The sequence below is a fragment of the Podarcis tiliguerta genome (genome assembly GCF_965153285.1).
Source record: "Podarcis tiliguerta genome assembly, chromosome: 1".
NCBI lineage: Eukaryota > Metazoa > Chordata > Lepidosauria > Squamata > Lacertidae > Podarcis > Podarcis tiliguerta.
This window is the reverse complement of record NC_139534.1, coordinates 21,554,887-21,569,500: the sequence shown is the minus strand read 5'-3', so window position 1 is coordinate 21,569,500 and position 14,614 is coordinate 21,554,887. Positions and strand designations below refer to the sequence as shown.

The window sequence follows — 14,614 nt, the reverse complement described above, 5'->3', positions numbered from 1 at the left end:
TGAGGGGGAGTCAACTACCAATGCAATGCAAAAAGTAGAGCATGAGACTGCTGCTTTGTCAAGGCTCTGCCAATTCCTCCCCCGGTTGCAGCAAGAGCCGAGAAAACAAGGAGGGTCCTTTTTAATGAATTTTATTCAATCCTAATAGTGAGAGACCAAAGAACACAACAAGCCTCAACAACGGCGTTGCTCTAAAGTGGGCTCCTCCTCCCTCCTCCCTAGCAACAGCATCTCCCTTTACGGTGGCTGCTTGTGGCCAAACATCTCTTGATTCTGTCACAAGAGACTAGGGCCCTGCAGGACTTGACATCTTTCCGTAGGGCCTGCAAGACAGAGCTGTTCCACCAGGCCTTTGGTCAGGGTGCAGCCTGACTCCCTCCTTTGGCAATCTTTACAAAACTTTAATTTATGGTTGCCATCAATTTTGATTTTAATTAATTTTTATAATGTTTTTATAATGTTGCACTATTTTAGTGTTGTTAGCCGCCCTGAGCCCGGCTTTGGCTGAGGAGGGCGGGATATAAATAAAAATTATTATTATTATTATTATTATTATTATTATTATTGATTCCGTTGTTCCTGAGCCCTTAATGAATGCCAAGTTCTGGGAGAAGGGGGATCAGAAATGCTCTCCCATGACAACGTGTCAGCTGGCTGCCCTGTCACAAATCCCCGCCCCCTATTTCTTCTAACACTTCCCAACTATTTTGTTTGTCTCTCTCTGAGCTGTGATCTTCCTCAACCCCCTCAAACCCCTGCTGTAAATCAATGCTGCATTCTTCTCCTCCTGCAGCATCAAGAGAAGGGGATTGATCTCCACCACTCCTCATCTGTCTCACCCTCTTGAGTCCAGTCCCTGACATGCCCTCCCCCACCTCTGTTAGAATTCCTGCTCCGTGATTGCAGTCATGGGATTGTTGTCTTTCACATGACGGTATATGTTTTGACTCCACAGAGTGGGAAGTGACGAACACAGGATGTTTGTGTTACTGTGTTCCGTGAAGTGGGACTATTGTCCTTTGTTCTTTTTCTCTTTGCTGTCTGATGCTAGAGAGAGAGGGAGCCATGTTGCAGTGCTCCGTGTGTGTTTATATGTAAATAAAGTAGATTAGCCAAAATGCTGAGTTGCTGAGTTCTGTTACGCAACTGTACAAACTCTGCAGATCCCTAAGTGTGCCGGTGTCAGTTGGCATCGGTCGCTGTGATGTTCGGGCTGAAGAAAGCTTATGAAGCCCCCGAACGAAAGACCAGGAAGGAGGGAACATGCCAGTCGGGCATGTGTCTCTGCCAGGGTCCTACTCGTGTGTAGGCTGAGTTTCTGACAGTATTCAGATAAGGGCTCCTACACACTTAGCTTTGCATTGGATTTCTACATAGGTATAGGTTTTCCAGGTCTGTGTCTGAGGGCTTTTTTTTTTAATTCCCTGGTGACTAAGGGCTCATGCGCACTTCAACTAGTCCTAGAAATCAGAGGTCCAAGCGGCTCCACCCTTTCCCCACTCCTTTCCCAGGGAATATCCTCTCTTTAGTGTTAAATTGGAGGAAACGTCCAGCCAGTGAATACCCGAATTGCCACTTAAGACGACTGAGTACTAAAGAGTTCTCTCCCCCCCCCCCCCGCAGAAGTGTGGATGAGCCCTAAGCGTCATTGATTTCAATGGGGCTACTTTTGAGTAATATGCAGTTGATACTGGAAACTGCCCTGTGATCCTTGGATGAAGGACGGTATGGAAATTTAATGCAGTTTTCTGGTGGATTTTTCTAAGCTGTTGTAAGCTCCCCTGAGTGTTGTGACTGCAATACATCTTCTAAATAAGCAGATAATATTTCAGCACCTAAGGTCTGTGCGTCACAACATCCTTGGGTGTGCTGTGTATAACTAAGCGCCTTCATTTCTTGCCTGTTGAGCTCCATCCAGCTCACAGTTCTTGTGTTCCCCACGTGTGACCTTGCCACTTCCTACTAGAGGTCTGATCAATACCTGCTTGCTCCTTCCATTCTTCAGATGATGGATAGCTTTGGTAACTCTTTAATCTTTATTGGCCTTCTATCAAATCCTTCATGGTGACCTTCAGGTTTGGATTCCTCATTGGCAATTCTGGGAAAGTTCCTTTTAAAAAAAAAGAAATAAGGACCGCCTAAAGCAAATACTTGCTTGTTTAACCTATCTTCAGTATTCCGAAATTGCAAAGCATACACTGTGCATAGAACCAGCAGGTTTTATAGCCTCTGGTTCTCAAATCATGCTTGACAAGTTTTTTGTTTTTTTTTAAATCATCTTCTTTCATAGAATCAGAATTGTAGAGTTGGAATGGACCCTGAGGGTCATCTAGTCAAACCCTCTGCAATGCAGGAATCTCAATTAGATCATACATGACAGATGGCCATCCAATCTTATGCTTAAAGACCTCCAAGGAATGAGAGCCCACTACATCTCATGGGAGTCTGTTCCACTGGGGAACAGCTCTTACTGTCAGAATGTTCTTCTTGATGTTTAGTAAGAATATCCGGTTCCAGTCAATATCCATGATTCCATCAGCTGGGCTATACTGATTCTCATAAGCCCTTAGGAAAGTTTGTGTGCACAAGGAAATAGTATGCACCACTTTTTCTTATGAAATATCTCTATTGCTCGTGCCGGATTACCACTGTTTTAATTAATGCGTGTTAAGTTATTGTTGTCAGTGATATCTACTATCTGAAAAGCAAGGAGAATGTAATACAGTGGTACCTTGGTTTAAAAACAGCTTAGTTGTGGTTCGAGGACCCGATCCCCGCAAAGTGGAATGAATACACAAGGACACGTGATATAAGGTTAATGGGCAAGAAAAGGCCACAACTTTATTGATTACAGCAAGTGAAAAGGTATTGGCTTAGGCATTGGATTACGTCAGCTGACTCCACCCCCTCAGAGAGGGGTGAGTCTAAAACAAGGGGGGTTTATTCACCAGTAGGTGGAGCCTGTTGATGCTAATCCAACTATAAGCTCTCTCCTGATGTCACCGAGGGTTGTGCCATGGCCTCCCGCCAAGCAGGCATCGGACAGAATACACGACCGCCAGATTCCTTTAACAGAATACCCAAAAATTGAAGGCATAGGCGATGACCACACCTAGCCCTTCGACACACCACAACACATTATTCCAATGCCTAACCTACCCACCAATACCACAAAAGTTGTGACGATTGCTACGAGGTAGGCGAAAAAACCAAAAAGCCTAATGCCAAATGGAAAAATTCCTACCAGGCCCCCCGGACAACCAGGGTGACCAACCTAAGGTCCATAGCAAGGCCAATGAAAACTAAGACCCTGAGCTCAAAGGGAGTGGAGGGTGGGTGACTCACGACGGGACGGCAAAGAGTGAGGCCGAGGAGGGGCTGGCGCCACAGCATTTAGGCTGCTGTACACGCCCCCTCGGAGGCACCTGGTTGGGTGCCTGCCGATGGGCGTGGGCGCCAGCCAGGTGAGTGGGAGGCAGGGGGTTAACGCCCCCTGCTAGAGGCGGAGCTCGGCTTCCCCTGCTAGAGGCGGAGCTCGGCTCCAGGAGGAGAGTCTTTTATGAACAACTTGGATTAAGAATGCTGTAAACCCGGAAGTCGATGTTTTGGTTTTTGAACTTTGACTTAGAATAAGAACATGTTTCGCTTCCTGTTGAGTGTGTTCCATTTGTAAATTGAGTTCCCTGCTGCTATGGGAAAGCACGCCTTGGTTTAAGAACGCTTTGGTTTAAGAACGGACTTCCGGAACGGATTAAGTTTGTAAACCAAGTTACCACTGTATGTAATTATTTTTCACAACAAAAAGCGGAGTTTTGTACTGTCACTTTTGTAGCATTGGGGGTGACAAAGGTCATATTATAGGGAAGCAGCCCCTTTATATTTTCTGCTACTTCCCTTGCGTACCCCATGTGATGTTAAATCTAAACGGCCTCGGTCCTGTATACCTGAAAGAGCTTCTCCACCCCCTTCATTCAGCCCAGTCACTGAGATCCAGCGCCAATGGCCTTCTGGCGGTTCCCTCAATGCGAGAAGTGAGGTTACAAGGAACCAGACAGAGGGCCTTCTCAGTAGTGGCGCCCACCCTGTGGAACACTCTCCCTCCAGATGTGAAGGAAATAAGCAGCTATCCTATCTTTAAAAGACATCTGAAGGCAGCCCTGTTTAGGGAAGTTTTTAATATTTAATGCTGTACTGTTTTTAACATTTGATTGGGAGCCGCCCAGAGTGGCTGGGGAAACTCAGCCAGATGGGCGGGGTATAAATAATAAATTATTATTGTTGTTGTTGTTGTTATTAAATCCAAATGGCTTCAGAGCAGCAATTTGCTTCAGCACTGCAGCAAGAGGTAGGAAGGGGTTAAATTCCCCCTCTCTCTTTCTGGTGTGATCTCAATAATCATCACACACACACACACACACACACACACACACACACACACAGCGGCTGCTATTTTGTATTTTTTTTAAAAAAAAACCATGTGTGTTAAATGCATTTAACATCATGTCTAATTTGACCCAACATAAGACTTGCGGTGGGTGGTGCATAATATACTTAAGGGAAATTAGAAATGAGGCCTGAGGATTTCATGAAAGGCCTCTTATCTTTCATCCATTGTGATAAAACACTTAGGTGTATAGACAAAGCTAAGGCAGGAGGAACATGGTGCTAACCTTCTGTCCCACCTGAGAAGGCATCACCAGTTTAAAACTGTGTGGGTACATTGATATTTCATTATTCGATACCTGAATATTTAAACCACTCACCATTGCTAGCTTCAAAGTGACTAGGGCATGTCTAGCCAAAGTCAAGCACTTCAGTTCTCATAGATTTAAGAAAACCATCACCGTCACCTTAACATTTATATAATTTCATGGTTTCAAATCACTGTATAAAATGCATTATCTAGCTGTACTTTATAGGGATGCTATATAAATCGACATTATTATCCCCATATTCCAGGTGTGCATGTGTGTTACGAGTTGGGGGGCTGAGAGTGACTTGCCTAAGACTATTAGCGCAGCCATGTCCAAAGTCCATTTCAGGGGCCTAATCCGGTCCACCGGTCTGTTTCATCCAGCCCCTGTGGCAGTTTTATTTCCTGGGGAAAAATCCTAAAAAAAACCCTCAGCAACTTCAATCCTAAAAAAAGGTAAAGGTCAACAACTCTGGTCGGCCCTTTGGTCGGCCCTTCACTTCATCAAATCTGGCCCTCTTTGAAAAAAGTTTGGACACCACTGATCTCGTGAGTCCATGGCGCAGTCTGCTTTGTAGCTTAGTCTTTTTAGCCACTGTGGCACTCCAGCTCTCTAGATGCAGCTGCTGAACCCAGTGGAACTTAGAAGTGCTTAACTTTGGCTGGATTGTGTCCTTAGTATTATTGAGAAGCTCTGTCTATAAGGTCACAGAGAGTTCTGCTGGCTACCATAGACCGAGAATCCTGAATGGATTGTAAGTGCACAGCTGGGAATGGGAATGTGTTGAGCTGACTGATTTAGGGAAGCACATTTTGAGGTTTTACTTGGTGTGTCCAACTAATTAATTATCTGAATGGTACCATTAGTCTTCCGGCGTTAATTTAAAGCCTGGTTAATTACTGAAGACTCTCTCATGGGAACGTTCTTTGCTTCCCAGGTTGTGTTATGCTTCTCCCCGGTGGGTTTCACCCTGAGAGCAAGAGCAAGGAAATTTCCAGCCCTCGTCAATTGCACTGCCATTGACTGGTTCCATGCTTGGCCCCTGGCCGCTCTCCAGTCCGTTAGCACCAGCTTCATTGACAAGATGGATTTACTTGATGTAAGTACAGCTTATTTTGCTGCCGTGGGTTTTGTGCATGACTTCTGAAATGCTCCATTTTGCAAAACTAGCCACGGAAGCACTGCTGGTCAGGTTCTCTCCCACAGCTGTTTACTATTGCCTCTTCAAAATCGCGCTTCACTGGGGGAAATCGGATATTAGTTGTTGGTTTGGATATTACCGTATTTTTCGCTCTGTAAGACGCACCAGACCACAAGACGCACCTAGTTTTTGGAGGAGGAAAACAAGAAGAAAAATATTCTGAATCTCAGAAGCCCGAACAGCAAGAGGGATTGCTGCGCAGTGAAAGCAGCAATCCCTCTTGCTGTTTTGGCTTCTGTGATAGCTGCGCAGCCTGCATTCGCTCCATAAGACGCACACACATTTCCCCTTACTTTTTAGGAGGGAAAAAGTGAGTCTTATAGAGCAAAAAATACGGTAGTTATCTGGAGATCCTGTGACTGGAACAGAAAGCATGAGATATAGTTCAATAGACAAATACATATTTGTCTATTGAACTATATCTCCACAGGATCTCCAGATAATCAATGTTAAAAAATGTATAAAAAAATCAAGATAAAATGATAAAAGTAGCATAACAAATAGAATTGCCAGGAGAAATAGCAGGAGATTCAGGACAACAAAAAGAAGTACTTCATTGCATAGCTACAGCTGTATCTGTATTGGGATAACCTGGCCATTGCAGTCCATGCATTGTTAACTGGATTACTGCAATGTGTTTTAGGTGGGGTTGCTGTTGTGCCTGGTCCAGGTAGAATCATAGAATTGTAGCGTTGCAAAGGGCCATCTAGTCCACGCAGAATGCAATGGCTGGACTGCTGCTGGGGGAACATGGCTGACACCTTTGCTAAAACAAGTACACTGGCTACCCACATCCTACCTGACCAGGTGCAAGGTCTTGTGCTAATATGCAAAGTTCTGATTGACTTGGGTCCAGGAAACTTCAGGACCAACCAGCTGAGCTCTTCTATTGTAGCCTGGTAACTACAATCACCTGGTGGAGTGCATCTGCTCACCTTCATCCATTGTTCCCCTTGCCTCTCTTTCTCTCTATGGGGGATGTGGGTGGCACTGTGGTCTAAACCGCTGAGCTTCTTGGGCTTGCCAATGAAAAGGACGGCGGTTTGAATCCCCGCGACGGGGTGAGCTCCCATTGCTCTGTCCCAGCTCCTGCCAACCTAGCGGTTCGAAAGCACACCAGTGCAAGTAGATAAATAGGTACCACTGTGGCGGGAAGGTAAACGGCGTTTCCGTGCACTCTGGTTTCCATCACTGTGTTGTGTTGCACCAGAAGCGTTTTAGTCCTGCTGGCCACATGACCCAGAAAGCTATCTATGGACAAACGCCAGTATCCCTCGGACTGAAAGCGAGATGAGCGCCGCACCCCATAGTCGCCTGACTGGACTTAACCGTCCAGGGGTCCTTTACCTTTTACCCTTCTCTCTCTTTCTCTGGCTTCCTCCTCACTTTCATTCATTGCTTCCACACAGTCAAAGTGTTGACTGCAAGCCCCTTGGGACCATAAGCAGTCTTTTTCATTATTATTTAGGGTCCTCTGCAAAGCACCATGTATGCCAAAGGCATAGTATGATGCAGCGGGAATAACCTTGTGGGATGCAAGAGAGGTCAATCTAATTTTCCTTTCAGCTAGGGCAGGCCCAAGACTGAGATCCAGCACTGAGGGCCTTCTGGCGGTTCCCTCATTGCGTGAAGTGAGGTTACAGGAAACCAGACAGAGGGCCTTCTCGGTAGTGGCACCCACCCTGTGGAACACCCTCCCTTCAGATGTGAAGGAAATAAGCAGCTATCGTATCTTTAAAAGACATCTGAAGGCAGCCCTGTTTAGGGAAGTTTTTAATATTTAATGCTGTACAGTGGTATCTCAGGTGAAGTACTTAATTCGTTCCGGAGGTCCGTTCTTAACCTGAAACTGTTCTTAACCTGGAGCACCACTTTAGCTAATGGAGCCTCCTGCTGCTGCCGCGCCACCAGAGCCCGATTTCTGTTCTTAAGCACTATTTCTGGGTTAGCGGAGTGTGTAACCTGAAGCGTATGTAACCCGAGGTACCACTTTATTGTTTTTAATACTCAATTGGTATTTTAATATTTTGTTGGAAGCCGCCCAGAGTGGCTGGGGAGGCCCAGCCAGATGGGCGGGGTATAAATAAATTATTATTATTATTATTATTATTATTATTATTATTATTATTAGGCTGCCTGAGGTGAAGGGGCAAGATGGCAACCCGGCTAGTTCCACATACAGAAACCAACTCAACTGGCTGCTGAATCTTACCTCAACATTGGAGATTGGGACATTTATTTTGTTTACACCCTAGCATCCTCCATCACTCCCCAGGCAGCAGGCCAGATTAGAAGACTCATGTGGCAACAGAGAGGAATGACTGGGGAATGTTGTGGTCCTCTGAGGTGTTTGCCTCCCTCTATCTAATGGTTGGGTTGCGGCTGCTTTCGGCTATTCAGTTATGTGCCGGCCAAATAAAATGGAACCAGAATGGAGTTCTGGGGCTGTCAGCAATAATGAGGAGTAATAGGGTATTATCTGAAAAAGAAAATAAACCATTAAAAAAAGAAGAAGAAGTAATAGGAATCTCTGGGATACGGTAGTAGAATATCACCATTTGGACCAATTACACAGAAAACAATAACCCAGTCCTCTAGGGCCTGTGAGCATTCTCAGGCACAGCGTGATCTCAAGTTGAATCAAATTGTTCTTACTTTGTAAGTAAGTCTAAGCCAGACTGCTGCTTAATGACAGTATTAAGCTACAGAAATCTTTCATTCTATCTAGGTCTAACCTAATGAATTTGCTGCTAACATAAAAGCAAAAATGAATGGCAGTTTCCTCCATTAAAAGCAATTTCCTATCCTAAGGGAAAAGTTTACTTATTTCTCGTACCATATTTTTCAGTAGCATTAACATCGTGAAAGTAGAGCAATTACCTTTAAATTACAGAGCTAAATATTGTGTCACCGTTATAAAGAAAATGGTATTGTTGCATGCTACTGCAATAATTTATTTATTTTTTTTGCTTCGTAAAAGCGTTTCAATCTCAGCAAGGTTTCTTTTGTCAACAAGCTACCATTTCAACTAAATTAAGTAATAGTCTTCATGGTGTATTTTGTGCAGAGAGATCGTACGCAGGTAGCACATAATCCTTCAAAAGATTTTTTTTTTCTTATTTAGAGCAGACTTCCTTATCTGCAAATTAATCCAGTGCAAACCATGACAAACAATAATATAATTAGCAGTTATGTCAGCCTCTTCTTTTGCATGTGATTCTCCAATTCCGCTAATACTATTTGTTTATTTTTTTTTGTAGTAGGAGCTGTTGTTATTTATAGCTCAGTCGGTAGAGTATGAGAAACTTAATCTCAGGGTTGTGGGTTCGAGTTTCCTGCATTGCAGGGGGCTGGACTAGATGACCCTTGTGTTCCCTTCCGACTGTACAATTCTATGATTCTGTGGTTGTTATATGCAAACTTACTGACTTTCTTATATAAAAAACAGAAGGGTACATCAAAGTGACTTTCTTGCAGGATATTCTGTAAGTGAGTTAGCCAAGAACACCATGGTTTTTGGGAGCATCTGAAAACTGGACATTTATACATCTCTCTTGGAAGACAAAACTTTCATATGTATTCCAGGATCTTTAGGGTACTTCTAGGCCAGCGAAAGTGCTGAAATTTTGTGTGCACAAAAAGTACCGTATTTTTTGCCCTATAAGACTCACTTTTTCCCTCCTAAAAAGTAAGGGGAAATGTGTGTGCATCTTATGGAGCCCAGAAGCCAGAACAGCAAGAGGGATCACTGCTTTCGCTGCGCAGCGATCCCTCTTGTTGTTCTGGCTTCTGAGATTCATAATATTTTTTTCTTGTTTCCCTCCTCCAAAAACTAGGTGCGTCTTATGGTCTGGTGCATCTTTTAGAGCGAAAAATACGGTATTTTGCTTGGAGCCTTTGCATAGAAAGGAGTGATAGAGATGTTTGAAACAGTGAATCAATAAGAAAATGTGAATACGAGGGGGAAAGTTTGAAAAGGTTAGGAACTGATATATGGTGGCTACATGTCAATGTTTATTCGTGACTTCCTAAGCCATGGTTTATGAAGTGGTGGAGAAGCATCATGGCTATCTGTTCCTCTGCTTACGTCTCTCCTTTTCCCATTGCTTACTGGTTTTGATTCAGACATCCTGGCTTCCATTAAACCACAGTTCCCCATTATGGGTATTGCCACAAGGCAATCCACTTCTCCGTGGATTTTTTTTTTTAATATATAATTTGCCCTGCTGAAACGTTAAATGAATGGAAAATGTTTTATTCCAAAGCAAAAAAAAGAAGAAGGGTTTTGGGGGTATTTTGTATGTTTTTTGACCATTTAGGAGAAATAGTGGAATTGCTAGGATCACTTCTATTCTAGGAAGCCAGTGATCCTCCAGTAGGGGACCAGCTGGTTAACAATTGAGCTTAGAAACAGTAGATACTATTTCCTTCTGCCATGTTCTCTAGGTGCAGGAAAGTTTCTTGCATATATAGGAGTCTTGTGAACCCCTACCACAATTTGAAGTAGCACCATCCAGATAAAGGCTCAGTATTGTGACCTCATTTTGGGTGAGATTAAAAATTACTGTGTGTGTGTGTGTGTGTTTCAATGACGTCACACAACTACAAGCTTTGAAATGAGATGACTACAATAATTTAACTGAACAGACCTTTCCTACAATTTCAGTGTTTCCTTCCCTTTAATGATTATGTTGCATTCTCAAAAGCTGCCCTTGTCTGCAAGACCCAACACTGAGGAGGAACATTCTTGTCAACGCCTCTCAAACTCAATAATCATATTGGTGATCCAGTCCCATGGATTTTAAGCCGAAATTTCTGACTTAACTCAGGAAATATTAACTTAAAACGTCAGAATTTAAGCAGGTTTTAGATCACTTGACATCAGCATACACCCCCCCCTTTTTTTTTTGCAAATGATGTCAGGGATTTGACTTAGAGGTTACATTTAACTTGCAGTTAAAAGTATGGGGAGTTTTTTAAGCGTTTAACTTATAGTGTATATTAGTAGGAAACTAAGTTGAGCAGAACCCATTAATGTCACAGTGATCGGTTACCAATGGAAATAAATAATTCATGATGAAGGGAATTAGTCTAATTAGCAGGCAGTTTGAGTCCTTTGATAAAACCCAGCTCTAATTCCGTGAAGGGCAGGAAATGCTGTCATCAGTCAGCCCTGAAAAGATTAGCATCTATTATGAATGAGGTTAGACACCCTCGTGAAGTCATGTGTGTCCTGGAGACAAACTTAATATGTTCCAGAATAGGGCACAGTTTGTCTCACCAACACACCGTGAATCCTACTGGGCTATTGTATGTAGTAACAAGTAAAAGATCCCTGTACTTTCGTATCATTCTCCCCCTGTCCATCATGCTGACAACTGTGCAAATACATTTTCCATGCAAAGCAGGGAATGGGCTCGGAATGCTTGTAAACTTGCGGGAGGCGTCAGGGGAGATGTGTCCCCGGGTTTCAAGAACCGAAAAGCAAAATGCACGTGAGCGCATCAAAATAACATTTGCGTGAGATTAAGGATTTCAAAATGCAGCTAACAAGGATGTATCTTGCCTGTAATATGCACGCAGTATCCCTGCCTTCCTTTAGAATGGGGGCACATGGTTTTTTTCTCTCAACAACCCTCTATAGCATGCACTGCTTGGGTTTTTGGCATGGGATTTCCCAGTCTCTGATCCTACAACTTGAAACTCTACTCTGTTCATAGAAAGGTTGTTGTAGTTCAGTTGTAAGGTCATTCATGTTGCCGACGCACATTTAAAACTTTTCCAGTTACAGTGATACCTCGGGTTAAGTACTTAATTATCCCGGAGGTCCATTCTTAACCTGAAACTGTTCTTAACCTGAAGCACCACTTTAGATAATGGGGCCTCCCGCTGCCGCCGCACAATTTCTGTTCTCATCCTGAAGCAACGTTCTTAACCAGAGGTACCATTTCTAGGTTAGCGGAGTCTGTAACCTGAAGCGTATGTAACCTGAAGCGTCTGTAACCCGAGGTACCACTGTACTAAGGTTAGAGGGGTGGGTAGTTTTGTGTTTTTTTAAAAAAAAGAAGTAGTCTACCATAAGGAACAGGACGCGGGTGGCGCTGTGGGTAAAAGCCTCAGCGCCTAGGGCTTGCCGATCGAAAGGTCGGCGGTTCGAATCCCCGCGGCGGGGTGCGCTCCCGTTGTTCGGTCCCAGCGCCTGCCAACCTAGCAGTTCGAAAGCACCCCTGGGTGCAAGTAGATAAATAGGGACCGCTTACTAGCGGGAAGGTAAACGGCGTTTCCGTGTGCGGCTCTGGCTCGCCAGAGCAGCGATGTCACGCTGGCCATGTGACCTGGAAGTGTCTGCGGACAGCGCTGGCTCCCGGCCTATAGAGTGAGATGAGCACACAACCCTAGAGTCTGTCAAGACTGGCCCGTACGGGCAGGGGTACCTTTACCTTTACCTTTACCATAAGGAAAGACAATTCAATGCAAAAAAAGAACATTTCTTTTTAGTGCAAGCCAGTTCCACTGAAACCAATGGGAGTAATTTCCCAGGGCTGAAGGCTGCAGCATTCCTTAAAACCTTTGATATAAGGCATTTAAACTGAATTCAAGATAGCTCCAGAATCCTCATATCTGAAACCTACATTCTAATGTTGCAGTGTCAGCTGTGTTTCCCTTTTTACTTATGAGCTTTTTTTTTTTTTTCAAATTACATGTTTCTGTCTTGCAGTTTGATACACTAATGAAAAAAACTCCACTCTTTTGAGTTATTGTATTGCCTGCCTTTGTTGTAGGAAATTTATTTCTCTTTTGGTTATGCTAATTTGAGTAGACAACAAAGCCTTTTTTGGTATTTCATGTTCCCGCCTTGAAATAATTAACATAGTAGAAAATATACTGGGTGCCATAGATACTGGGTAGAAGATTACATTCAGAGGTCTGAACAGCACTTAACAGGCTGACAATTGCTACTAAGAAATCTCGCTATTCAAAAGTAGATTTTAAAAGGTAACAACAATAAGTTGCTAATAATCTTTTGGATGATGTGCATTAAAAGCACATCATCCCAAAGATTAAAATAAAGTGGATGAGATTTGTGTAGTCAGCTCAGTAATTGATACAAATAGAAACAGCAATTTGGAATAAGCACATCTGACAACCTCTGGAGGAATCTCGCTTTTGCAATCGTGCATACAGATGTCATGTTGAGAATTCGAGGAGATGTGCTCACAAGTGAACACCAATGATCAAATGCTCATAAGCAACCGTTCTCATGGCAGACCCTCCAAGTGTCCCTATTTTCCAGGGACAGTCCCGGATTTACAGAAGTCTCCCAGTTTCTGATTTGATCGTGAAATGTCCTGCTTTTCCTTAAAGGTAAAGGTAAAGGCAGCTTTTCCTTAGGGCATCCCTATTTCCATTAGAAAAATGTTGGAGGGTATGGAGTTATGTGACCCCATAGCCATCTGGGTGCAGCCCTGTATAGGAAGGCTTTTTTAAATGTTTGATGTTTTATTATGTTTTGTATATGTTGAAAGCTGTCCAGAGTAGCTGGGGCAAGCCAGTCAGATGGGCAGAGTATAAATAGTACAGTGGTACCTCTGGATGCGAACAGGATCCGTTCCGGAACCCCGTTCGCATCCTGAGTAGAACGTAACATGCGACTGCGTGTGCGCGGGTCGCATTTTGCCGCTTACGTGCATGCGCGTGACGTCATTTTGAGCATCTGCGCATGCACGAGCGGCGAAACCTGGAAGTAATGCGCTCCATTACCAATCGGAAGCCATGCCTTGGCTTCCAAACGTTTTGGAAGTCAAAAAGACTTCCGGAATGGATTCCATTCGACTTTTGAGGTACGACTGTATATTGTCGTCGTCATCCTCACCATCATGGAATAGGACATCCCTATTTTCATTGGAGAAATGTTGGGTGGTATGTCATGGCTGTATTCCTGGCAACTGCCTCTGTCTCTCCCTTCCGCTGCCTGAAGGTCAAGAAACTTTTCCTTGGCAGGAGTAAATAGAAACAGTTGTGCCTGTAGATTCTCCCACCGCACTTCCCATTCCTCCCAGGAATTCAGGGTCTGACAATCCCAGTTCTCAGCAGGAAAAGAAACTCTGCTGGGGACTGAGGACATTTACAGCCAATGCCAGCTCTTTGTTTTCTTCTCTGCCTGCCCTAGGGTACTTTTTCAGCTTTGGTAAAGCACATGGAAAGCTGGTTCATATAGCCCAGTAGCTTCTACACTAACAGGGGTTGTCCAGGCTTTTACATAGGACTCTTCACAGCCCTATCTTGGGCAATGAATTTTGGACCTTATGCATGCCAAACGCGTATATTTAGCAATAGCCCTTCACATTGGCAATGGCCGTGTCAGCCAAACAGGTACTTCCCAAGACCCTTGAGTCTTGGGATTTGTACAAGCTGGCTTGGGCCGCATGAAAATTACTTAACCCTTTCAGGGCAAACACATCGCCCATGTAGTCTAGGCCACTGCAACTAGGACTGAGATGGAATCCGCGTAGCATCCCCAGCCATGCTGAATGTTGTAGCAGTATTGAGGATACGGGGACCATGTTTGCAAAATCACGTGCTTTTAACTGTGATTAATTCCTCCGAAATAACATCTCTCTTTCTGTGTGTGTGTGTGTGTTCCAGTTCTGTATTTACATTTGCTAACATTATTTAGAATCATGTATTGCCCAATACAGTGGTACCTCGGGTTACATAT

The 14,614-nt window shown here is 43.9% G+C and overlaps 1 protein-coding gene across 1 annotated transcript in view; it reads left to right on the top strand.

Moving 5' to 3' along the window:
- The window catches only part of LOC310664846 (dynein axonemal heavy chain 11-like), a 215,207-nt gene that overhangs the window by 120,437 nt on the left and 80,156 nt on the right, over positions 1-14,614 (top strand). The window contains exon 46 of the mRNA XM_083414512.1: positions 5,632-5,793. Coding sequence (XP_083270638.1) covers positions 5,632-5,793 — 162 coding nt within the window. The remainder of the gene's footprint in view (positions 1-5,631; positions 5,794-14,614) is intronic.